The sequence below is a fragment of the Cinclus cinclus genome, chromosome 1, assembly GCF_963662255.1.
Source record: "Cinclus cinclus chromosome 1, bCinCin1.1, whole genome shotgun sequence".
NCBI classification, from domain to species: domain Eukaryota; kingdom Metazoa; phylum Chordata; class Aves; order Passeriformes; family Cinclidae; genus Cinclus; species Cinclus cinclus.
In genome coordinates, this window is record NC_085046.1 from 5,858,359 (window position 1) to 5,884,885 (window position 26,527).

The following is a 26,527-nucleotide window of genomic DNA, read 5'->3' on the forward strand; positions in this document are numbered from 1 at the left end:
AGAGGTGAGAGGATCTGGACTGTGGTAAGGATGTTACTGCATTTCTCCTGCCCAGGTGAAATCTAAACACTTCTGGAGTGCTTTGAGCAGTACTCTGGTTGTACAGTACACCAGGCATTGTGCATTATCTGAACTCTTACTGTTTATATACTTAGGGTTGGACAGCCTCACACACCAAGTACCCCTTTGCTGAAATCCTTTACCCCTTTAACAATCCAGGGGTGATGCTCAGGTCGTGCTTTCCCAGGGCAGCAGTCCATAGCATCATTGCATTAGGAATTATAGCCCTGCCTGTACATTCCCTGCTCCTGCTGCAGCCTCTCACACCTACAGTGTTTGCAAACTGTGAAATCCCACAGTTCTCCGAACTCCTTTGGAGAAGTTTCATACCCCATGTGCCTCTGCACTGGCTGTGCTCCAAACCTTTTCCCTGTCTCCCTCTTCCAGGTACTCCCTCAAATCAAACAGCCCTGGGATCAGTTCAGATGATAAATTACATTAATATTACTGTGAATGAGATAACATGCTCAAAGAATGCAACACATCAGATGTGGTTCTGCAAGACAGGATACCAGAGGGGAAAACAGCAAGCAGGGGTGGAGTCAGTGTCTGTGGGGAGATCAGGATGTTGAGGGAGGCTGGACAAACAGTGCATGACTTTCTTTTGTTGCCTGTATCTACTTTTTCCCTGATGGAGGAAGAACCACAATAGATTTCATGTAGTAAAGGTAACTTAACAGCCAAGTATTTTAACGTTAATCCAGTACGTGCAAACCCACCCAGCTACAGCTCCCAAAGGCAGAACAGCTCTGACTTGTGCCTTCAATTCCTGCAGCAGCAATTACCAGCACAATTACCTGCTCTGTCCTTCAGCAAAGTGGGACCTTCCCAAAGAGTGTTTTGAAGTGTGCCCAGTGTTTGCACTGGGCGTGCTTCCACAGGCACAGCACAGCCCTTGCTGCCCGCAGAGGTTACAGAGTACATTCAGTTCAGCCTTGCACTTGTTTCTGCTCCCTCCTCTGCCTTTTCTCAGTGATTGTATTTTGCTGTATTCAGATAGAAACGCTGGCAAAATGTTAGTAGAAGTAAAATAAGGGACTAATTCAATTCAGAGGGGCTGCTGACGCCACGGGTTGATGCCTTACAGGTCCTGGTGTGCAGCTGGCAGGGACACAGGTTCCATAGGGTTTTTTCTGAAGGAATGAGTTTGATGTGTGAATGCAGGTCACCTCCTGCCCATTCACTCCAGCAGGAACAGGTCTGACTGCAACCTCCAGAAAACAAATGAGTACCAAGAAAGTGACTTTCAAAACCACATTTAAATTAAGTCCTGAAGTGAAGAGTAAAGAGCAGTGTCTGCAGAACATTCTTTTTGCATAAATGCATTATGTGGGTACAAGGGTAGCATTAAATTATCTGGAATGGCATTTTCCTCTGGAAATTACCCTTAAGTGTTCAATATGGGTGAAAGTTCACAGAAACTTTAGAAGTAAACTGGTTACTGGAGAGCTCAGTGGGAGCAGTTACAGGGCCTGCCATGAGACAGGATTAAGCATGTGTGATTTCACTTCTACTTGGCCCAAAACTGAAAAACTCCAATTTACCCTATGCTCCCTCTAAAAATGGCAAGAAGTGTTCTCCATGAGGAGTCTTGGAACTGCTTCAGTCAGATTCCTCCTGTCTGCCATGAGGACAAGAGCTCAGGCCTTGGAAATCAAGGCTTGCTCTTTCTGTTTTACTCCAACATTCCCAGCACAACAGCATCCCTTAATAAAAGATGAATAGGCCTCGGATACACAACAATTGGAATTCACTTCCTAGCAAACAGCAAATACTGTCTGATCTCAGACCTTTTACCTAAAGGATTCCAGAAGTAAACAGGAAAATATTTCTCATCAATGTCAGCAAAGGGTGATCTTTTTTCCTCAGTTCAGAGCATCTCTAAGTACTGAAAAATACTGAGGGCTGAAGTCTACTAAGAAATATTTTCTTACATCTAAGTACTTAAAATATCGACTACCTAAAAGCCCTAACCACACAAGCCCTTCACAATAATTATTGTTCACAGACATCTCTTGTTGGGCAAGGAAATGCACAGGAAAGCAAAGGCATCAATCACGTATTATTACAGTCCTGCTGGTTAAAATAGAACCCATTCCTTCAGCTGCACTACTAAACAGGCTTTCAGGAGTCACTGGGGACATTTACTGACACCTCCATCTGCAGCATGGTCCTGTCTGTGACAAGAAAAGAACTTCTGGAGCTGTTGCTGTGGTCTCAGATCTATAGGTACTGCTTACTGCCTGTCTAGAGGGGAGAATGCACAAGAACTGGAGTCTAATGACAATTTATTAACTTTTTTTTCATGGTTGAAACCCCTAATGAGCTACATGAAGAGCCTTAGACTGAAGCTTTACCACTGTCCCTTTAATCTGGAACATGCAGCAGCGCTGCTGAGTCACCCCTCCTCTCTCTACCCTCATTTACTTACTCCTGTCCCTTCCTTATGCTGGAACAAGCATTTTTCTACCTCTCTGGAAGACTGATCTGTATTAGAAATGGCACAATTTCTTTAGCTTTGTTTACTGCATCAGCACTGGCACTTGTGCTAGCACAAGCAGAGTGTATTTTGATGGCACTGCTGTTTATTCATGCTGGTGGGGTCACATCGAGGTTCTGCCACTCACAAATGCAGACTTCAGAGCTGAATTCCAGAAAGAAAGGGTGGAAATTCTCTAAACAGTTTTGTACCACTGAGGAGGCTGTTCTCCATAATTTTGCTAGCCCTGTGTCCACATGTCAACAGCAGTTGCAATAATGTGGAAATGGGAACTTGTACATGGTTATCTGAAAACTGCAAATTCATTCTTGGCTTTCTGCACAGTGCAGCATGTAGGCAGGTCCCCAGCATCTGCATGAACAGGGACAGAATAATTTGTGCTATAAAACATGTATTAAAAAAATTACTAGTGGTTCAACTCCTATCTTTAAAAATACCTTGAGCAGAGGGCTGAAGAATGTGCTCATGCAGACGAGTGATAGATCTCCACGATGCTTTTGGGCACCTCCCTGCCACCCCATCTCCCAGAGGAGGCTTGCTTTCACAAAGCTGCATTATGTGGCATTTGCAGGTAGCACTACTGCCCACTTACCCTTAATCAGTTACCTAAGACAAATTCTCCCCTCCACATACCCTATTAAGAATGAAAGCCACTATTTTTAGTTTGAATCACTCCCTCTCCCACACAAGGATAATCAGAGCCGGGTTGGTGTCAGCTCTGATGGCAGCAACCAGCACCCGGTTGTTGCTCTTAGGACAAAGCAGCTGCTTCAGTTCAATACCACCAGGAATTGCAGGGAAGAGTCAATATTTACCCAGTCAGAAAAGGTGCTGGAGAGGACTTGACAATGTTTTTCACAAGGTAAGAAAGTAGAAGAAAGCCTAAGTGAACAGTTCCCATCGTGTACTACAGGAATGTTTTTAGTCATTAAAGATACCTGTAAGAAGGAAGTTTTCACACATTTAGTTCAAAATTTAAATTCTTGTAGAAAGGGGAAAAGTTCTGAAGAAAGTTTTTCATTACTATTATTACTATTACATTTACATTTTATAAGCAAACTGAAAACTGTTCACCTTTTACCTCCATGTTTATAAATGAAAAAATAATGTATCCCTTTTCTGCACATTCCAGTACAGTCAGGCTGGAAACACAGTAAGAAGTCCTCCTGCAGTATTCCATTAGCATAAGCCACCTTTAAATTCAAAGGAAAAGAAGAATGCTCCTGGTTTGCACTAATCCCAATGCATGTACATTCATACATGCGAAAGAACTTGGCACGAACTGCTAAAACCAAACTGATGTTGTAGGGTTTAATTTCTTGCATCTACAATTATAAAAGTCTCATCTTCAAACTTTACAGTACATTTACATTAGCAAATACCCCACGGCTTTCCTCACTCCTCCGCTTCTGTACAAATCATATACAATAAAAAGTTTCGGGTTTTCGTTGTACAAACATCATTTTACACTTTAATACAGTTTAATATTGTCCTCTGGCACCTCATTTCCTCCGTGGTGCCTGTGTATGACAGGACAGAGCACTTTCAATCCGTGCTTCTGAAATCTTCAGCTCAAATAACAGACTGGTGGACAGGGTACAGCTTCTGCAACTCCAAAGTTTTAAATAATGAGAAAAATCTCCCACTTGTTTGTATAACAATCAACAGTTTATTAATGGATATGGTGAAATTTTAGCTATCCACCAAAGATGTGTAAAAAATTGTCATGAAAGTAAAAATAAATAAAGCTGTTTTTAAATCAGTCTTGTTTTACATTTCAGTTCAGAATGCAACATTGAACACAAAACTGTCATTGAAGTTTTAAAGAAGTCTACTGATACCCATATTACAGCTTTTATGACAAATCTAATGAGAACTGAAACTGATTTGGTTTTAGGTTTAAAGACTTTCACATTCAAATACAGTGTCTCGTTTAGCACAACACTTCCTTTGACAGTGATGGGCAACAGTGATGACATATTGCTGTATTTTGACATAAGGCACTATGATATGAATATGCCATACACTTGCCTTATGTCACATATATCCATTGCTGACCAGTGACTTCTGTCAAATACAAAATGAAAAAGTTTCAGAATACAGTGCATTTTAATGAAGGACATCATGTGAAGTCTTCCAGCAAATGTTTTGAAGACGTTTTGAAATACGAGCCTACATTTTAACATAAGCTTTTGTCATGCTGCTTTTTTTGCGACATCACTGGGGGGAAGAGACTCATCATCCATCACTAAGTCCCAAAACACATTCTCAACCATTCTGCTCTGTTCCATTGCAGTCACTGCTCTTGAGACAGACGACCCAGAAACTCTGTTCAAGTTCTCCTACAAACATGTACATTCACAGCAGTCATTCACTCTCGTTCTCCTTTTGTTTGGCACCTGGGAACAGAAGAGGAAAGCAGCTGTCATTTGCTTGGGCACACAGAACTGGAGAAGCTCATTCCAGTTGCTGCAACTTTCCCTGATCACATTACCAGAATGAGAGTACTGAATACAACATTTATAAAGAATAAACTGCAGAATTGCTAAATGCCAAGGTGAGGCAGAGTGAGGGAGGCTCGAGACTATCACTGCTTTAATTTCACTGCCAAGTCTAAGTAACCCTTCTGGGAAGTTACTCCAAGTGCCTTTGAAGATTCTCCCCAGGACAAAAAAAAAAAAAAAGTTTAAAAACTCCCAACTAAAAACCCACAGCCCAAACCTGTCCCTCAGCTTAGACCCAAGCTTAATTACCGTAAAAATGAGCCCCCCAAAAATGAGTCCTGCTTGAGCACAGACTATGTAAGAATTTAGTTTAACTACACTGTGTTGATGGACCATTGTTTTAGGCTCAGAGGCAGATCTTGCTTACAGCAGGGAACTGAGAGACCTGTCCAGCAGGACTGTGCAGCATCTCACCTCTCCTCCAGGTACTCAGACATGCTGGGCAATGACTGAACCCTATGTTGAGCTTGGATTCAGCATCCATCTACAGAATAAAAATCTCTTGCCAGAAACCTGGAGTCACTGCTTGTAATGTATAATCAAACACTGAAAGATTCATTAAATACATCCAGTTTTCACATCACAACTTTTACTTTTTTTTCCTAAACACAGGCTGTTCTCAATTCCTGCCAGTCAATAAATTTTCCTTCCCAGTCTATGAAGAGAACTGGACACATGATTTATGTGGTATTCTTAGAAGACAAGTCACACTTCATACTCTACAAATCAGATGAACATCGCAGACATCCTCCCTGCATGAGATAAATTCTAGTCTAAAATTGGGCAGTTGCTTGTGGAAATGCAATCTGATGCTTAACTGCTCCTCAAGAACACCTTCCCTCACCTCCTCTCTTCCAGTGGCACAATCCTGCCCTCTCTGTTGCTCTCACCCCTGTCCTCAGTACCAGACTGTTCCATGGGCAGGTTCAGTGTGCCAGGCTGACTAAACTGCAGCTTTTTTGCTGCCTCAGTTTCCTGTTAGCTCAGTGAGTTACAGCAGCTCAGGGATCTCAGAGCATGGTGCTGCCCCAGAGTGGGAGCAGGAACTGCTCTTTGCAATAATTTCAGAGCATTTTTAGCTCAGCTTAGAGTTCCAAAGTAGATGTCCATGTAACTCCAGTACAACAAAGCTCTTGGTTTGTCAGCATCCAAATGCATCTTCTCTGTCTGAACTTTGCATCATTAGCACAAAAATCTGCTTTCCTGGAATCCTTCTACCCTCCAGTCATGGATGAAACTCCATCCTCTGCCTGGAGAGGCAGTGGCTGCCTGTCTTTACACCTCCCTCCTCTTTCTGCAGGCAAGGATTCCATTTGAGCCAGACCTCTGGGCTGATTTCTCATCCATGCTTTCATAGAGAGCTGGGTTCCTTGCTCTGTTCTTGCTCTTCCAGGTCATAAATAGGAACCAGGTGAACTGACACAACACCTCCAGCAGTATTGCTGATTATTTCTCTTCAGAACAGAAATATTTCTATTTAAACAAGGTACATTACCTTTTTCTTAAGTCTATAGAGGAAAAAATACTTTTACATAATTATGTTATCTATCAGGCCAGGTAAGAGATTTCAGTTAAGCTCCCATATAGACTTTTTTTTTTTAAGAATGTATCTGGCTCTATTTGTCTGATTTTTTTTTTTTTGAGGCAAAATGGTAATAAGCCTCAAGACATTTTGCCTTCCTCACAGAGCCAAAACAGGGCTTTGCTTTAGTTCTTGTGACACTGAAGTAATATATGAGATTGAAGTGAAGTTACAATTAAGCACATAAAGCAGGTTAAGAACTTGGACAAGAATTTAAACCAAAACCAAACAAAACCCAGCCAAACCAACCCCCCACAAGCAAGATAGAAGTAGCAGAAATAAACCTACTGCTGGATACTCTTGTTGAAAGGAACCTGATCATGTTTAGATTGTTCACTAGAGTTTTAACCTGATCACGAGAGTGTTCTATACTGGAAGAGTTCTGGTGGGCTGAGGTGCCATCTCTGACTTATGTTGTGCCAGCCAAGCATAGCTGGACAACAGCAAGGCTCCAAGAAGTGATTTTTTTTAGTGGAAAACACTAAAAAAAGTGACCACACTTGGCCAGAGTAGAGAAACCCAGAAGGTGGGGAAGGTGCCCTGCTGTAGATGTTGTCTATACATTCAGTTTCATCCACTTAAAACATAAATCATATTTTCTTTTTTTTTTTTCCTAGTAAAGATATATGAACAGAAGGGACATTCATGGAGCTTCTGTATGCCCTCCTCAGTGAACAGGAGACTGACAGTTCAGCTTTTTCTTGACCTGTGTATTTAAGAACTATAATCAGCTACAAAAACTGAAAACCAGACATTTATCACTGTGAAATAACTGAAAACCAGCAGGGTGTGCGAGGCCCCAAGGGCAGACCCATACCTGCAGGTGTGAGTACCAGAGCTTGTAGGATGTCAGAAAGGGAGATGATACCCACAATGCTATCAGCTTCATTCACTACCACCAAACGATGAACCTGCCAGCAGGGAGAAGAGTCTGAGATATATTTACCTGATTTAAAGTAGACAAAGCTAAGAAAAACAAACAAACAAAACCCCTAAAATAAGGCAGTATGAAGACAAGTAGGTAAAAAAAAAACAACCCAAAATGGTTCAAAATGTCAGGAGCAGCAAAAAACAGCAACACAAACATGCTTGCCCTACATAAATGAAAGTAGTGCATGTTTAAAAAGCACACAGCTTTCTGACATGGCAACAAAATCTGATATGAAGTGACAGGTAAGCTGAGAGCTAGGCCTTGAAAATACTTCTTTTCTCAAAATATGACCCTCGCATCAAACACTTTTCCCTGAATTACAGCCTCTGCCCAGCTCAGCCTATGCTCTCCAAAAAATTATATACAGTAATAAAATGAGGATTCCTTCTGAAAAATACTTCCTCAGCAGAGAGGCATAACACTAAAACTTGCTGTATTTTGGCATGCCTGAGTTGGTTTCAACTTAATTTTGCTCACAGGGCTACACAACGGAAAGTGAGTGCCAGATTTGTTTTAAAACAATTTGTTTCAAACAGACTGTTTAAGACAGAAAAATAATTCAATTTATCTTTGCAAATAAACAAAAGGACACAACTTGGAAGAAAGATTTATCAACAGGAAGACCATATGTTCAAATAACGATCTTATCCTTACAAACCTCTTCTGTGGAACATTTCAACATCACAAAACTTTTGTCCTAACTGTAGGGAAATTAGGTTGATACTCCAGTATCCTGAGGCTTATTGGCCAGAGCAAAGTGTGAAAAGCCAGTGCAGAACCAGGGAAGTGTCTGTCCAAAGTTCAGAGCCCACTACATATTTACTTTCACCCAAGTGAATTATCTCTCTTCACTATTAAGTTGAGAGAAAATATTTTATTTTTAATATAACTATACAGGTGATTTTAAAACAGGTTTATTAGTTTCTGCATATGCACATATTTAATAATTCTATTCCTCTCTCACTGTAATGAATTCGAGAAATATGGACAATGTTTCATTTGTTTAATTGCTAGTAAGATCAAGCAGTTGTCTGGCAGCTAAAAATAGCTTTGTAGTAGTTTTGACTGACTCATTTTTACATGTAATCTCACTGTTTTGACTGAACGAGAGGGTAGGAGTTGTTCTTAAAACCCAAATGTCTAAAGCTCCTTCAGATAATAATAAAATAATCCAAGTTTGAGATCTGTATATCAGGAATGCCAAAATTATTCAGTTCAGGAGGAAGCTCAAGCAAATGCAGCAAGTTATAAGTAGAAATTGCCTAATGAGATTCTAAGGGCTTGTTAACAAAGTGGAAATTTTCCTCATATCATATATGTGCCTGGTTACAACCCTAAAAAATAATTAAATCTTGTAATTGGTGAACTTAAAGTATCTAAATGGAGCTGGTTACACCTCAGAGATGACTGAAACTGGGAATATTGATTTTCTTCTACAAAGAAGCCCCATGTGACAGGCTTGGAAGAAACTTGGGAAAGCTTTGTATTTGCATCCAAAACCTGAGTCCATAGAGCAGACTGAGACCTAACACATATAATTATTAAAAAAATACTTTCACCAAGTAATCGACTTTAAGAGGACAAATTTGTACTGTTCATCAGTTTCATAACACAAATTGTAACTTATGATGCAGGCACTCACCTCAGCCTTCACTATTCTATCCACAATGGTCTCCAGTGTCTCCAGCATACTACACTTTACAACACCTTCAAAATACTGAGAGCGGTGCTGTAGGGCTTGTGTCACTGTGATATCTAAGTTATTATACGTTTTTTCAGCAGCAAGATTCTGAAAAAGAAAAAACAAACAAAAAAAAAAACCAAACCAAACCAAAAAAACAAACACAAAACAAAAACAAACAAACAAACAAAAAAAAAACCCAGGCCACATCAGACAGCTCAGTACTTAGTAACAAAGTACTCAATAAAGTAAATATTTTGGCATCAAGCAGATAGGCATTTCTGGTGTGAGTCCATTCCAAGTAACATATTAAACAAAGCAAATGCTCTTCAGCTTCAGATTCTGGGAACTGTCAAGCACAACGATGCTAAACACCATCTGACACCCTGGGTTAATTGATAATACTGGTGATATGCATTAGGCAGTGAAAAATCTTACTTTGTATCTCACATCTTTGGCCTGGTGTCACTCACTCTGCTTTTGCCACCAGCAGCAAATGTAAAGGTGAAGCTCTTCAGATTTCACACCACACAGAATATACTTTTTTTTATTGTTTGTTTTTCATAGGGCTGGGGAAGACACCAACCAGTCTGAACACAACCCACAGAATAGATGTTAGTGGCTGAGAGCTAAGCAGAGAGCAAATTTATTCTTCACCTTTCTAATTTGTGGGCTCAAACTCCCTCTGCTGGACTCAGCTGGTGCTGTCATTCGATGAAAACTTGTGTGTCTGGGTGTATTTTAATAAGTACTGTAAGAACAGTAACAATGTAATCCCACCCCCAAGCACTAAAAGGAAGAGATTAAAAGAATTTGAAAGCTGACATTTTAAACTTTCATTCTAAGAACAGGATCATGCCTGCAGTGAGAGGACTCTGTCCAGACCTGGAAAAGCTTTCTGCAGCTGAGACCATAGTGGTATTTTAGTAGTGTTGGCACACCCTGGCCTACTGATTTTGCTGCTGAGGCACTGAAGGAAGAACAAAGACAGAGATTTTAAATGAAAGCACTAGACCAAGCAATAAAATTAAATTAATTTTTGGCTAGAAGATAGGTCAAGTTTTTGATTGAATTACACCAAACGTGACAAGACAGGTTCAAGATGATCATGAAGACAAAAACAATTTTAGTTAATTAATTTAACCAGGTGCTAATGAAAGACACTGAGAAGACATAAAAAGCCTCTGCAAACTGAAGTCACCTTACACACAATAACTGGTGCAATATAAAGCTATTCCTATACATCACTCCATTCCCAGGTTTCCCTGATCAAGAACCTGAAAATTAATTCAGAACTCTTAAAATGAAAGAAATCTATCAACTTAGCCAGTTGTATATACAGGCATAGCTTGAACCACCAAGCAAGCATATTAGCCACATAGTTAAAAGTTAAAAATCACCATCTTGGAAATTCTGTGTTTATTGGAAGATTAGATCATACACTTCAGATGACATTTTTTCCCTTCTTTTAAAACTGAAGATCAGGTTGAAGCAGCCTGATGAAACCTGGAAGCTCAGAGATCATTATCTTTTAAGAAGCCAATCTTTTTCTCCCAACTTAATAAGCAAATTAGGACATTGTGAGGAAAATCCCAAGTAATCAATAGATGCCCTAACGCTTTCCCATGTTACTAGCTAGATGCAAACAATTATATCCTAAAATTATATCTTTGTGGCGTGGGGTTTTAATCTAGTTCCCAATACACTTTTTTTTCCCAGATAAATGATCCAACATCTCAAAAAATCCTATTTGTTGCCTCATCACTTAAAGTGAGAAAAGAAGAAGAAAACATAAGGAACCCTCTTCTTCCTTTTGGTGTCTTTGTGAAGAAGAATGGGAAATGAAGGAAACATGTCCTGTCTCAAAATCTAACATTTACAAAATAAACTGGAACACTGAATCCACCAACTGTGAAATTTCATTGTCTTTGATACATCAGGTCATTCTCTCTACAGCTACTGCCTATTCTCTGACAAGCTTTTATGGCAGAAGGATCTTACACAGTAGAGAATCCCAAATAATGAAGACAAATGTCTAGAAATGCCAGGCAAGAGCAATGACATCACAGAATCTTCAGTATTAAGAACAACGTTTGCAGCCAGAGATATTTATAAGCTTGAAGTATTTCCACTTGGGATTATTCTCCATTTTACTGAAGGCCTTCTAGTGTTTTAGACATCTGGATTCTTCATTTGTGTTGTTTGGTGGCAACCTGGGCAGTGAAATCTCTAGAAAACAATGTAGTTGCCAGATGCTGCAATTAGAAAGCAGGTGCACATAGCTGGGAAGAGACAGGGATATATATGTGTGTGTGTATATATATATATATATATATATATATATGTGTGTGTGTGTGTGTGTGTGTGTATATATGTGTGTGTATATGTGTATGTGTATATATATATGTGTATATATATGTGTGTAGATATGTATATATGTGTGTGTATATACATATATATACACATATACATATGTGTGTATATATATATGTCTATATATGTGTATATGTGTGTATATATATACATATGTATATATATGTCTATATATACATATGTGTATATATACATATATAGACACATATATATACGTATGTGTGTGTGTGTATATATATGTATATATATATGCATATATATGTGTATATGTATATGTGTGTGTGTATATATATATATATACACACACGTAGTTTCTGAAAGCCTTGAGACTAGAAGAGGCCTTGCTCTCAGAGGCTGGTAAATCATGGCATGAATCCGAGTATGCAGCTAGAATCTTGAGGGAAATCCAGAAACAGTGTCCTGGATTAGATCTAAAACAGGAGGAATACAGATGCAAGACTCTGGAGTCAGAGACACAAAAGAATGGGCCAAGTAGTTTTTACATCACTGTGAAGGTCAAGCTGTACAAAGTACTCAGACTGCATGGAGAAATCTGAATTCTCTTTGAGAACAAACTGGGGTGGCAGCAGCTGGAAAAAGGAAGTCCCCACTCAAAAACAGAAACCACCAAGAACAAAACAGCTCAGCTGTGAGGAAGCTACAATGATCACCTGGTCCCAGTGCCTGGCACTCCAGGGAGGAGCAAAAGCTGAAGCATTTCATTGAGGGCACTTCCCAAGTGCCTCTCGAGCACTGACAGGCTTGGGGCATCCATCACCTCTCTGGGAAGCCTGTTCAGTGTTCCACCACCTCTTGGCAGAGAAATGCTTCCTAAAGCCCCCTCTGAACCCCTGCAGTGTGGCTTTGGACCATTCCCACATGTCCTGTCACAGGATCCCAGGAAGAAGAGCTCAGCCCCTTATTCTCCACTTCCCCTCCTCAGGAAGCCTCCAGAGCAATGAGCACACTCCCCTCGACCTCCTTTTCTCCACACCAGACCAACCCAGAGTCTTTAGATATTCCTCACAGGATATTCCTTCCAGCCTTTTCACCAGCTTTGATCTCCTCCTCTGGATTATGCCCAGCCAGATCTTATTTTGAGCAACATCCATAGCAGTAAAAGCCTGTGTGCAAATAGTACTGCTAAGAGTAACTTAAATAAGAGTGGTAATTTAAAAAAAAAGTGCAGGGTGAATTGGATCTCTTTCATTTGGTTTGTTAACTACAGCCAAAGGAACAAAATAAAACTGTCACATTAACAAATTAATTTGCAAATACTTACTACATATAAAGTATTTAATAGAATTTAAGAGACATACTTACTATTACATCAAATTTGGAATAAATATCTACAACTTTTCCTAAAAAGAAAAGAAAGACAAAAGTTAACAAAGTGCTTAAATTACAGTATCAGTTTTCTTCCTTCTTGCTTTCGTCTATTATAATTAAACAGAAAGAAATTACAGGTCAAGAAGAAAAGACTGAAAAGAAAAACAACCCCAAACAACTTGGCAAATAATGAAATTCTTCCAAGCCATCAACCTACATCTTGCGTATTTATTTATATTCCTTTTCTCCCCCTATGACTTTTTAATGATTTTTTTTTAACTGTTTCTTTTGGTTTCCCCTCTGCCCCAGCATCAGTCCAGGGCTCAGCAGCATTTCTCTTCCCAGAGTTTTGTACCCACCTGACTCATCCACAACAGGTAACGCCGATATCCTTCGCTCTACAAATATATTCAAGGCTTTAATGATAGGAGTGTCTGGATGTATGAAGGCAATGTTGTGATAAGTTCCTATTCCAAGTTCATCCAGATTCTTCTTCATAAAGGCAGGCTTTGGCATCTCTGACATCTAGGGGAGTCAGAAGGAAAGGATTTACACTGACATTCACTCATTCATCTGCAGACTCCAAGTGATGGTTACAGGTCACTGCAGCTTCCTGATACCAGATTAATACAAAACACAAAAAACCTAAGGGGTTTCTCTTCAAAGCAGCTCTAAATTAAGACAATATAACTAGGATTTTTGCTCCTTTTTTGTAGAAACACAAAACTAAAAGCTGTAGATCCTAAGATATGTCATTCCCACTAAAACGGGAGAGAGAAGACAGAAAACATTAATCTGAATATTTATTCTGAACTCTCGTTGCTTTGTTTAGCCTCCTGTTCATTGCTGTGACCAACACTGCTACAGAGAGCAATGCCAATCTCATCTTTGGGAGAAAATTCATTTCTTTTCATGCAAACAAACTCCTGAAGCTGAAGAGATGTTCCAGAAACACCAGCAAATTACTTCAATAGGCAAGTGCTTAGTGTTTAGGTTTCTTTAAAGGAGTAAAACAAAGTAAAGTTAAATTACAAGCCTCATATCAAGCTTTAATTTCCCTATTACCAATAAAACATACAGGAAGACACAATGAATATGGAAGTTCATTATGAAATTTCTGCACTAAGACTTTAATTACTCTATTATATCAGATGTCTACTGTGGGGAAAAAAATCAGTTAAGCACAGCATAGCTTTAAATACTTACAAAAAGCTGGAGGAACTTGAGGATTCTTTTATGGGTAAGTATATAAAGTGCATTTCCACTGACTGGGTCTATAACTGGCAATCTGTGGATTTTGTTTTTGATCAACGAATATACAGCATCAAAAAGGCTGAGGAGAAAAACAATTTATTTTTTAATGAATTCTAGCTAACAATAAGTAATGCCAAGTGATATATATGCACACATTTATAAAGCCACATGTGGTAATTATTTGCATTATCTTTAATGCTATAAAAAACAGAAATTGAGTGATTTCAAATTAACTTTTGCAGCTTTTTGCTTTGCAACACATCAACAACTATATGCTCATGGAAATCTAAATCCATTAAGAAAATCTGATGGGAAGTTCGTTTTGTGGTATAAAGTATAGAAAGACTATTTCTTCACAAGTGTAAATTGTTTTTCCAGCAAGTGCTGTGCTTGCAGTATCCCTGCACTCAGAATGGGTCTTTCTCTTAACAGACAAACTGTGAAAAATGGAGTTCTTGCACTCAATGGATCTCAATCCCAAACTTCAGCAGCATTTTCTACAAAGGGCATTTTTATGGCTATGTGCATACATGCAAATAACCCCAAATAATTATTAATAATTTCACTGAATTATCCCTGGGGATTGGTAAAAAAATATCCTTAGGAGATCTAAAACATTCCCATGCACTTCAGACTAGGATTTAGCAACACTCCAACCTGTGCAAGTCTGCTCTTCTTGCAAGTGACACTTTATTTTTTCCCTTGGTGTAGTAAGACCATGATAAAGCAGCTGACCAGCAACTGCAATAAATCAGCAAGTAATTACAGTTGGTAAAACTCTGATAAACACCTACTTGCTGAAGCAGGGCCCTTCCCATACACAAGCTGTGTGCTGAGTCCATCACAGGGATGAAATAGCCCCATTTAATGTTCACTGAGCCAAGATTCCCCCACTGCTGCAGATTCCACTCCTGAGTAAGTAAGTGTTTAACAATTCCTAAGTGCTGCAGTCTGATTGTCACAGAAACCTGAGCCCGTCTCTGGATCAGGTCTGAAGCTGACTTGCTGTAACCTTTTATAAAAGTTTTACTGCATCTTCTTCATGGCAAGGCTTCTCGTGCTGCACCTCTGACTGAAAACAATTAAGGCTATTTTGTTGCCTTAACAATATTATTTGCAACCTGCCACCATTCAAAATACATCTCTCACGACTGAACTGAATGACTTATTCATGACTAAATGGCAATTCCACTGAGGATAGAGAATATCATTACTTCAATGCAATCACTGGAGCTCCCTTCACCAGCTTCCTTTGCCAGGGCACAAACAATCCCATTCCACAAACTGAAAGCAAGAACCAGAACTTCACCCTCCAGTTCAGCAATTAAGTAGTGCTCGAGATTTCAGCGATCAACTAAGTCTCCCTCTCAAGTTATTTAGTAAATAAGGCATAATGATGGTTTTAAAACTATTTCTTTCAACTTCCACCAACAAGAAAAGGACAGTCATTTATATTTTAAGGAACAGAGCCTTACAGTAGAGCAGAAGAAACCACAGAGATATTGTCTTTCCTTTAGTTAAGGAAAGTTATTTGCCTTGAAAAGGACTTTACGTTTCCAACTACTGTGACTGCTGAGAACAAGACAGCTGAAGGGCTCTAATTTTTTTTTTATTTTCATGAAATAAAGATGACCTGCAGGACAGCTTGAAAGGGTCATCCTATTGCCTGTTTTGCATTTGAATTTTGACCCATGTCTGGCTCATTTACCAGAACACTTATGCTGATAAACAACAAAAGTTCCATTAAAAATTCCCTTCTTTGGATAATCAAAAAAGTCTTCACTCACAATAAAAACAAGCTCTCACCCCTTCTTGATTATATCAAAAGACAGTCCTTCTTTATTGTACTGTAGTTGACAATACAAATAGTTTCTTCTTACATAAAGAGGCTTTAAATTCAGAGTTGAGACATCGTTAGTGTATTTCAAGTTAAGCAGAGTGAACAGTGAAATCCTACCTTGCATCTGGGGAGATGTTCACTAAAGGTTTAAAAGTCTCTTGTAAATAAAGCTCTGTGGTTAGAAAATTAATAGATTGTTACCACTTCACACAAAAACATCAGCTCTTTTATGAAAGCATTTCATGAATTCATTCATACAAAATTAAGTGGCAGACAGCAATTTACAGTTAGTTATTCTACTATTTATGCACAGTGCTCTATATTGACATTAAAAAGACATCAAATTTAAAAGCAGGACTAAGCCTGATACCAGCAGAGGTCACTGCAATTACAACAAATAATCCTTTACTCATTCTCTGAGAGTCTGCTGCACACAGATACCTCCATCTATCATTCCATGGGATACAGACTACTTTTTACACGGAGCTGCCTCCCTGCATTCAGCACCTCTGTTCACACACAGAATGTTGCATGAATTTCTGGCTGAATCGTGCAGCTCATTTGGGCACAGCTTTGTTCATTCCCACTCCACATATGCCTCATTCCACTCCCTTTTTTCCTTCCTTAAAGAGCCATGAACAAGGGGCAAAGTGTTATACAGCCCAGATGACCAGTCCATAGCTATTTTAGACAGAAAAATAAGGAACAGGAGCCGAAGAGAAGATTTTACTATTTCTGCTTTCATTAATAAATATGTGGAGAGATGTCTATGATGATTCAAAATCCACTATACTGAAAAACATCAGAATCCAGTAAATTATCAACCAAGAAGTAAATATTCTTACCCCTCCAGGTTTCTATCTTGTGCTCCTCCAATTCATAAATCTGAACCTACAGTGAGTAAATGGCAGTTCAACTTGAAGCAATTTGATTTAAAATCCATCATTAACATTGTAAACATCTGAATAATTTTCTTTTATTTCATTGCTGAAAATCTAACAGAGTAAGAACATTCCAACACAACATTTCTTGTAACAAGGAGAAAGGGTGCAATCCTGCCCTAATGCAGAGTACAATCCCGAATTTATCATTTCAATGGACAGGAAAGCCTTTTACTGGCCTAGGTTTGCAGTCCAGGTCCTTCCTGGACTCAAAGGCATCACCCCAGAAATTTGTATCACCTTCAAACAACCATCCAAGGTAAACCCTAGGGTGATTCCTCACATACCCACACCAGTAAAAAGCTTACCCTGATCACCTGACTTCTTAATGCTAACAGAAGAAAATTACCTGATCAGTAACAAGCAAGAGCACTTCTTCAGGGAGAAACTACCTGGACCTTCCTCATCACTCAGTGCTGGATATTATCCAGCACATGAGTGGCAATGTGCTTTATACTGTATGTCCTGATTCTATCAGAAAGAATGACTAAAATACTTTAAAAATTATATTTTCTGCATAATTTCACCTATTAAAACTAGAGCATGCCCTGATGGAACATTAATTTATTTATTTTTCTTACACAAGACTGCATGAGTCTCTTAAGTCAGATATTGTCTCTCCTCTCAGCTATTCCTCCTTACTGCTGGCAGTTTAAGCAGAACCTATAAATAGGACCTTAGACAATGTAAATGAGTGAGAACTCATTAGGTAAAGTCTCATGGAAAAATCAGTAATATTGATGTTGAGGGTCATTACAACACGGAAACAATTTTTAAAAAGTTACCAGTGTGCAAGCACTTCTCATTTGTTCCTCCCCCCACTCATTGTCAATCCTCAGGGAGAAAAAAAATTCTTTAACACGAAGAAAGGACAGTGCACCACACTATTGGTGTCTGATGACAATTTCACTCTAAATTTTAAAAAGTAACATGAGCTTTGAGAAGGCAAATATATCAGATGTCTGCTCCATCCTACTGTTCCTGATTTTTGAGCTGGTAAAACATAATACATATGTTTTAATTGGTAGAGGGGGAATTGTGATTTGACAGGAACAAGAAAGGGATGTAAATGTTTGTATGAACATGCAAGCTGGAGAATTTAATCAACTGACTGCCAATGGGAATTTCAAATTACAGTTAATTGAAGTCAACAGATCTCCAAATGATTGTGGAATTCAGCCATGTAACTAAAATATTTGCATACATTTAACTAGTTTAACTTGTTTATTCTATACCATCACTCCAAGAACATTAATTTTTTACAGCATTCAAGCCTCTGTAAATTTCCATCCAAAGACTTAAATAATAAGGACAATCATCATAAACCTTTCAGTCTGGTATTTCAGTCTCTGTACTGTATGGCAAATGATCAAACTATAGCTTAACATCATACTTACCATTGGAGACTTATAGTATCTATGCAGTATGTTAATGAAATCTGTAATTGTTAACATTCCTGTAACAAGTGATACATTAAAAAAAAAAAAAAAACAACAAAAACAGGTCTTTAGATATATACTTAACATATAGAACTTTCAGCTATTTTTGCAATTAATGTTCACAATACATAATAGGATAAATGTCAAATCCATATAAAATACTACTGGTATTGCACTATTTAACAGTAGGGTTTCAAAACCATGTATATTCACTTTCACATTGACACAGTGCTTCAGAATAAAAACACATCTGAAGTAATATTCAATATTATAACCCATGTGCTTCTCCTCACTTTCAATCTGACTCAAAAAAGCCCTTGAATTCAGACCACATCCACCCCCAAAAAAATGGGAAGAGGGGGTTTAGAACATCTTTCAAGGCTGGAGAACTATTCTTGCCTTTAATTTTCTTTTTGAATAAGACACATTCTCATTATGTACTTGCCAAGTCAGGCAGACTCCTAGACTCTAATTAAGGAACAGTATAATACATTTTTCTTGATTATTACTTATTACAGATCATTCAATCATTTCCATGGTAATCGTCAATGTCTGTATAGAAATCTGACTTTTCAAAAGAAAAAAATAGCACATCCACTGTGTGTATATATATATATATATATATATATATATATATAAGCACCAACACCAAGCTATGTAATATAATGTTGATGATTAGTTTAGTTACCTGAAAATATTAGTATTTTTTGAGCTTTCAAGTTCTAGATTTGAGAACATGCAATTACTCCACTGTTCACTACTCTTACATCTGAACTGAAGAAACTAAGAAAGGGGGAAGGGAAAAACTATTCTGGAAGTCAACTTTAAATCAGTAGAGCTTAGTTACAAACAGAATATGAAATGAAATCAAATGAAAATAAAAAACACAGCACTCATATGGTGTATTGCAAGAGTGCTCCTTCCCTCTTGGATTTGAAGTATTTTCACAAATGTTTTATTGAATATCTATCATTCATTTCCAGGAATCCTCAATGTTCCAAGTCACAAGAAATACATCTAATTCCATTTGTCACTGCCACTGCAACCCCATTTTCTAAGTGTAAGAGATATCTAGTTTTGGAAGATGATTGTTGTGGTAATTAAAGACACGATTTTTAAAAAAGCACTACACAGATCTAATGTTTTTCACCCAAAGTTGTACATCTCTATAGCTTCAGTTCTGGTTTTAGAGATCCTCTATGCACCTTATTGAACCCAGGCAGAGACAGGCTTGTACTGCACTTAGGATACTGGAATATTAAATTATTCTCTTTAGAGTTCCTGTTTTCAAATTTTCCTTTCTGTGACCATTGACTTTATTTTTAAACACACAGTGAAGTGCAAATATTAGAGACTGAATTTCAGAAGGTTGGGACCCAAAAGAGGCATGATTCTCAAGGAACAGCAAAGCTGTGAAAGCTCCTCACAAGGAGGGAAAAGGAACTCTCTTTTCCAGTGTTTCTCTTCTATGATGGCCAGGCTCAGACCACCATCTGAAACAATAAAGCACCTCGAAAATTCAAGTAATTCTGAAAAATGTCAGAACTACTTACCTACAAAACTCTGTTTTTTACTCTCCCACAGTGGAGCTGCTCTCACACCATTTGCCACCAAGGCAAAAAAAGCTTTCTTTACCTGAAAAAAGAAAAAAAAAAAAAAAAGAGAAACTTAACAAATTTTGAATTTTTGCCTTGATTTAGCATACCAGACACCAACAGAAGGTGTCCTTTTTCCAGGTCCTTTCACTAGGAAAAAACCCAAAAGCAGTACAAACAGGTAGCTGGCATTCAAAATGGAACAGAAAACACAATGCCAAACAAAAACCTTAAGCCTTTTACTTTTATGTGGTTAAAAAGCAAGAAAAAGCTTAGCAAAACCAGATCTGTTTTTATTTTATTTTGTGAATACTCTAAATGAAAGCCTCTGAGATATCCATAAACTAGAGATTAAATTTAACACATGAAGACTGTGCTACGTTCTAGTCAATGTTTACTACAGCAAGCTGTTAAAAAAAAAAAAAGTTTGATTATTCTAAATATGACTGAAAGTTAAAAGAATTACCTAGCCTGTTTTGCTGTTAAAGAAATCAATCAAGTACTTCAACTTCTTAATTAATTAATCCTCCCCTGCATGAGAGGTTACAAGGTCACGGTGTCATTCTGAAAAGAAACACTTCCCTGTGAACTCTGGTTCTCTGAAAATGAAGGAGTCAGGCACTGGTGCACCTCAAAATGCTGATCTGGTGATGTGCTGGAGCATGACATCCTTCCTGTCCTGCCTACACCCCTAAAGTCTTCCTATGGGAAACACAACACACAAGTGATGGTTCTTTCCCATGTCTTGACCTGGCAAGATACAACCAATCCTTATTTCTGCACCCATGAAATTTGTCGTCTGTCCAAACAACACAGAATTGCAGTTGCTTGATGACTGCAATCTGAACAGATCATGTTCTCACATCAGCACCTTAAAGGTCTACTTTAAATTATGTGCCAAGGGGATCCTCACCACAATAGACTAATAGGAATAAAAGGGCTTCACAGCCAAAGGAATCAGCATCCAATAAAGTAGTGGCAAAGAAAAATCTGTATTTCTTTTACATCTACACAGCCTGTCTGCTTCCTCCCTGACCATGAGAAGCAAATCCACCTCCAAACATCAGCAGCCAGCAGATCTCAAAGTTGCCTCCTGACTTCAGAGATCCCATATCACCAACGAACAGGAATAACCACCAGCCATCATCCCTTAACTGCACTGAAACTCAAGAAGCCACATGGGGAAAAACAACAACAAAACCCTAGGGCCCCAAGTAAGACTAAATACACAGGATTTATCTAGAAATGGTTAAACAGAAAGGTGCCAGAGGTGTTCAGCCCCTCTGCTGACACAAGAAGGAGTCAGCTTAAACAAACATTACCAAATCCACCCAGGAGCATCCTAACTCATGAGGAAGACTGAAACCACAAAGAAACCCTCTGGGCATGATACATGAAGTGTTCCCACATAACAGCACCCCACTTTGAGTTAATACAGCAAAAGCAAGGAGCTATTTGGGGAGCAGATAAGAGACAGATGTGAGTCCACACAGACCAACTCCAGCTTGGGCCAAAACAAGTTCTAACCACTCTTCATCAGAAAAAGGGGAAAGGACACTCACACTGCCCGAAACCCCAAGCCTTCAGCTTTGGTATCTTTCCCCAACCAGAGCCATCACTCAGGGCCACAGTCACTGTCAGCTCACGTCCACAGTGTTTCACAAGAGAAAGATGTTCAAGGCTGGATCAGAGCAAGAAGGAAACAGCTAATCTATTGAGGCCAGGGGGAAAATACTTTTCTCCAGATAGCAGTCATGCAACACAACTCCTCCAGCAAGTTTACAAACCCTGTAATTGATAACCTGGAAAAGAAGCATGCCTGTGGCAGAAAACGTGTGGAAAGCCAACTACAGCCCTTCAGGCAGTCTCCAAAGTCCTGCTACTTCTTTCCCAGACAGAGTAGCAGCAAAAAGCACCAGCTAGCACCATGCTCAGATGGGCGAGACAGCAAGGCTGAGGTATTATTTTAGATTCAGAAAAGACACTTCAAGAGAGAGAGTTCCAAAGATATACTACTCAAGATGCTGAGCTTGTAGGAAATCCAGAAGAAGAAGAAAGGATTCTTCAAAGGATAAGTTCCTGCCCTGATCCTGTTTGATTTACTTGCAAGTTATTTGTCTCCAGGAATCACAAAAATCTTCAGTTAGGTGCCACTTGTCTAGCTTTAAAAGATATTTTGGAAAATCTGAGGGCTGCTGAACAGATACAGCTACCAAGACAGTTCAGAATTAAATCCTTCATAAAAGACAAGGATTTTAGCTTAAGCATTCGGATATTAAAAATTTGATTTAATAAATCACCAAAATTTAGTAACTAAATACTTAAACTCAACCCCCTAGGCTGTTCTCCTGGACCACAGCTCAAGTGACATTGCCTACTGTTGCCTTCAGTTGTATTGTAGAAAGTGTTACATGGCCACCTTTTAAATAAAGTAATAATGCCATCAGTTCTCAATGTTAATATTTGTCTCGTATTTAAGTAAGGTAATTACAAAGCAAAAGCCCATCTTAATCCTCATTTGCTAAAACTGCTTGCTAGTGCAAACTTACACTCATCCACTCAAACTTCCCTGCAGTTTCTGTGGTTGACCAATTTCAGTTGCCCAAAGAACTCCTTGGTGGCCAGCCAAAGCACAGGGGTGTGGAACTGGGCTTCTGTCCAGCACTTTTAGATGTTTCAGTGATCTTTATGCAGAAAATACCCACAAGGACCTTGGTTTCTGATGATATATAGTTAGCCTTTGAAGATCTCCACCATGTCCCATCTTTGGACCTCCAACAGTGTTCTTAGTTCTCGACCCCACAGTGTTGGACTGGCCTGACCTTCACAAACCCATTGTTCAGCAGCCAGAGCCCACAGATTGTTGCTGTTCAGCACCACGTACAAACACGCTTTAAACAAAGCACTTTTGTTCTTATTAACCATGTCCTAACACACACAATGAACCACTAAAAATGGGATTTATCTGCCCAAATTTAGAGGTTGTTCTGACCTTTACCCAGACCTTGCATATTCACCCCAACTTCACAGTCAGCTGGGGCATGACTCCCCAACCTTCAACAGGGATTAAGTTGTATCCCACAGATGCCATCTCCCCCCTCACTAAGCTGTCTAGACATTTACAATTAGAAGAGCAATCCCAATCTGTGTGACTGTTTTCTCCAAGATTCTGCCCTTTAAGTAGAAGAGTCACATTTCAGCAAAAGAACACAGCAATTAAATCCTAGATATAGCATAGATCACCTCAACAATAGCTGCTATTCCACTACACTGAGCACAACAGGAACAAGCTTTTCTTACCACAGGAACTCATTACACTGTGAATATGCTGAATAAAAGAACAGACTAATTTAGGTTAGACACAACCTCTGGAGGTCACTGTTTCTGCACACCATTAAAACATTTCCACTGCAAGTCTGAAGGAGGACAAAGCCTCTTCCAATACAACAGTAATTACCAAGAAAGCAAGAGACCCAGACATAAAAGTCCTGTTTTTCAGGTAGAATATTTGGAAAACCTCATCCCTTACGGTTAATGAGCTCCTAAAATAGCTGGATTACTGGGCAGTGAAGCAGAACAGTGGAAGAAGATTGCACCAGACAGCAGAATAATTTTTTCCTCACTGCTGGGAAACACTGAAAGGGACACTCCTTCTTAGAAAATACCAGGGATTTTACAAGCCCTTGCAGAAATGGTCTCTCCAGTAAACATCTGTGAATGAAGGAAACACCTGAAAGGAAAACTGAGGATGAGCTCATTTCCAAAAATTCAGTGTGTGTGTACAACACACACGTTTGTTTTACCTAACACTGTTATGAAAACTGTAACTATGTCCACAAGTAACCAGTGGTTTCAGTCTTGTCTTCCAGGACTGTCCCATAAGGCAGGGAAGGTGACTGCTGCTGTTGAAATAATTGGCTTCATTTGCCTTGCAAAAAGATTCCTGTCCTTGACAAATTGTTGTGAGAAAAGAGCCATCACAGTTCCTGGTGCTACAGGGTCAGAGCTGGGCAGAGAATCCAACAACTCAGCACCAACTGCTTCATGACAAAATTCACTGAAAAGGCTCAAAGGTGGCAAAAGTAAGAAACAAAGCTATGGAACACCTTCAGATATGCCAGTACCAAGCAAGAGGATGATGCAAATCATTGTCCAGTAGCATGGACAGTGTTCAAAGACCTGCCAGAACTTCTGTGGTGTGGCTGCCATCAAAAGGCAGGATGATAAATGTGTACCTCTGTTTCCGGATAAGCCAGCATCAGGCACTTGCCTGGAAAGCCCCCTGTAACCCCAGGAAATGTCTATTTTATCAGATCAGAATAGAAAGGAAGAAACTCCTTACAGTCTTTGGCACAGAGCTCCCATAAAACCAGTATCAGACCCAGATGATCCCTGATAGATGGATGATCTAAGGGAACCTAGAACATTCATCATCATTTTTACTGGGTAAGTTGGCAAATTCCCAGCTTATTTTTACTCCTAACTATATTTAAGGAGTACAAAACTAGAGAGGACAAATACCTCCAAAAATACACAAGCAGACCACAGTATCAAACCCAAATCTTTCAGGCAGTCCCTGAGAAACAACCACCCTTCCTAGCATAACAAAGTTGGACATGTAGTTGAAAGGACTTTACAAGAGGAAGGCATCCAGTCTTAGCAGACACAGTAAGAATAGATGCAGAACTAAAGGAGAAGGTTGGATTTCTACACCAATACACTCTCATCTTTTAAGTACCCAACACCAAGGCATGGAGGGGCTTCTCATTGGCTTCCCCTTGCAAAGGGGGACAAGTTTTATACTTTCAAAGGAAAACAGTGTTATCTCTATCTTCACAACATGAGCAAATGTGGCAAAGTCACTCCAGACACAGACTTTGTTCTCACCTTTAAGAGCATGAAGGTGGAAAAAAGTTACTCTGAGAATTCCTTCTTAAGGGGCCAAACACTCTCAATTTCAGTAGTTCTTACCAAGCAGGAAGACACAAAGCAGTACAACTGGTCTTTGTTGTAACAGGAAAATCATCAGGGCTCTGCTGTAACCTTTGTACAGCGTAAAACCTGGGCAACCCACACTTGACTCCCTTGGTTCAAGTGTGCTTATGAGCCAAGACTCCTGAATGAGGCAACAGTTTCTAGCCCAATATAAACAGGAGTGTGTTTAAGTAGCATGGCAAGTTCTCTGGCTGCCCAAATCTTAGCAAGACTCCAAGACAGGAAAAAGCAAAAACTGCTGCAGGTAAAGCTGATGGTTTTACTCCCTAAGAGGGGTGTGTAAGAGATCTCCTCTGCTACTCCCTCACATCACCAGGATTTCAGGCAGTGCATTCTCTGTTCAAGGCTGCCACCTGAACAGACCCCGTGAAATATTATTTGGGAACATGTTATAAACATATTACTAAGTTGAAAATACAACTCTGCCACAGAGCTCTTTGGACAGCCCTCTTCCTCCTTGCTGTTGGCACCACCTTCAAAGAGTTTTTCTTATGAGCTCAGTTGGAATACTCCTGCATTTATCCCCAGATCCCACAATTACCATCCTGATAATACAAAAGCAGTACAAGATAAATACTCTCCAAGTCCATCATGCACTTTCACTTTGAAGTAATTCACATTGGGAAGCATATTTAACTTGCAATTCCTTTTTATTTTTTTCCTTCAAATAAAGTTGTGATGCCCAACCCAGACACCCTTTTAAAGTTACAGAGAACTACAGAACTCCTGCAAAGGAGCTATTTTGAAAAGTTTAAAATCTCTCTTCTGGTACATTTATATAATTCAGTGTTTTTACAAACTGATTTGTCTGGGGAGACTAAACCAGTATGAAGAACACAACCAACCATCTCAACATTATGACTGCTGCACTCAAATTCATTTTCCAGTTATTTTCTTCTTTAGCGTGTGAATTTGTTAGAAGCATTTCCTCCTCAAAGGACTGTGCTGTTAAGCAAAGAGGCTATTTAAAGACAATAAAGATTTTTGCCTAGGGTGAGGGACAAGCATTTCTTGGATCATATCAAGTAGAATTTCCTCCTTTACCTTAACAAGTAGATTGGAGAAACAGTGGACAATCTTGTTATTTAATGGGCAGCTACATTTGCTTCAACATCTGAAAAACCCCAACCAATAAGCATTCACAATCCGGTCCTCTAGATTAGGTTGAGTTTTGGAAAGCTTGTATGAAACCAGATCAAAATTAATTTATCTTTTGCAGGTGATGGAAAGGGAACACTCCTGGAGAGATCATGCACCTCGGAAGTTCCTTCACAGATTAAGATCTTATCCAAAAAGTGGTGATGGGGCAGAGAATGCAAGAAGAATGATACATAACTTTCACTCAGCCAAGCACAAACACCTTACCTACACACTGTGTAGAAATTTCTGTTTAAGTGGCACCTGTCATTCCTCCAAGGTCCTCAAATGAGCACTTCCTATTCATTTTGAGAACTGCAGGAATTAAGCTCCTATGCTTGTATACCAGCAACAGGAGAAGCTCTG

The 26,527-nt window shown here is 39.2% G+C and overlaps 1 protein-coding gene across 6 annotated transcripts in view; it reads right to left on the reverse strand.

Annotated features, from left to right (window-relative positions):
* Positions 1-4,055: 4,055 nt before the first annotated feature.
* Positions 4,056-26,527, reverse strand: part of PRKAG2 (protein kinase AMP-activated non-catalytic subunit gamma 2) — a 156,529-nt gene continuing 134,057 nt past the window's right edge. For all 6 annotated transcript variants that reach the window (XM_062506189.1, XM_062506227.1, XM_062506197.1 and 3 more), the window contains 10 exons: positions 19,988-20,069; positions 18,393-18,451; positions 16,900-16,945; positions 16,172-16,226; positions 14,167-14,293; positions 13,320-13,485; positions 12,955-12,992; positions 9,220-9,366; positions 7,464-7,557; positions 4,056-4,959 (listed from right to left, as the gene is read on the reverse strand). In XM_062506189.1, the coding sequence (XP_062362173.1) occupies positions 4,928-4,959; positions 7,464-7,557; positions 9,220-9,366; positions 12,955-12,992; positions 13,320-13,485; positions 14,167-14,293; positions 16,172-16,226; positions 16,900-16,945; positions 18,393-18,451; positions 19,988-20,069 (846 nt within the window). In that variant the 3' untranslated portion in view covers positions 4,056-4,927. The remainder of the gene's footprint in view (positions 4,960-7,463; positions 7,558-9,219; positions 9,367-12,954; positions 12,993-13,319; positions 13,486-14,166; positions 14,294-16,171; positions 16,227-16,899; positions 16,946-18,392; positions 18,452-19,987; positions 20,070-26,527) is intronic.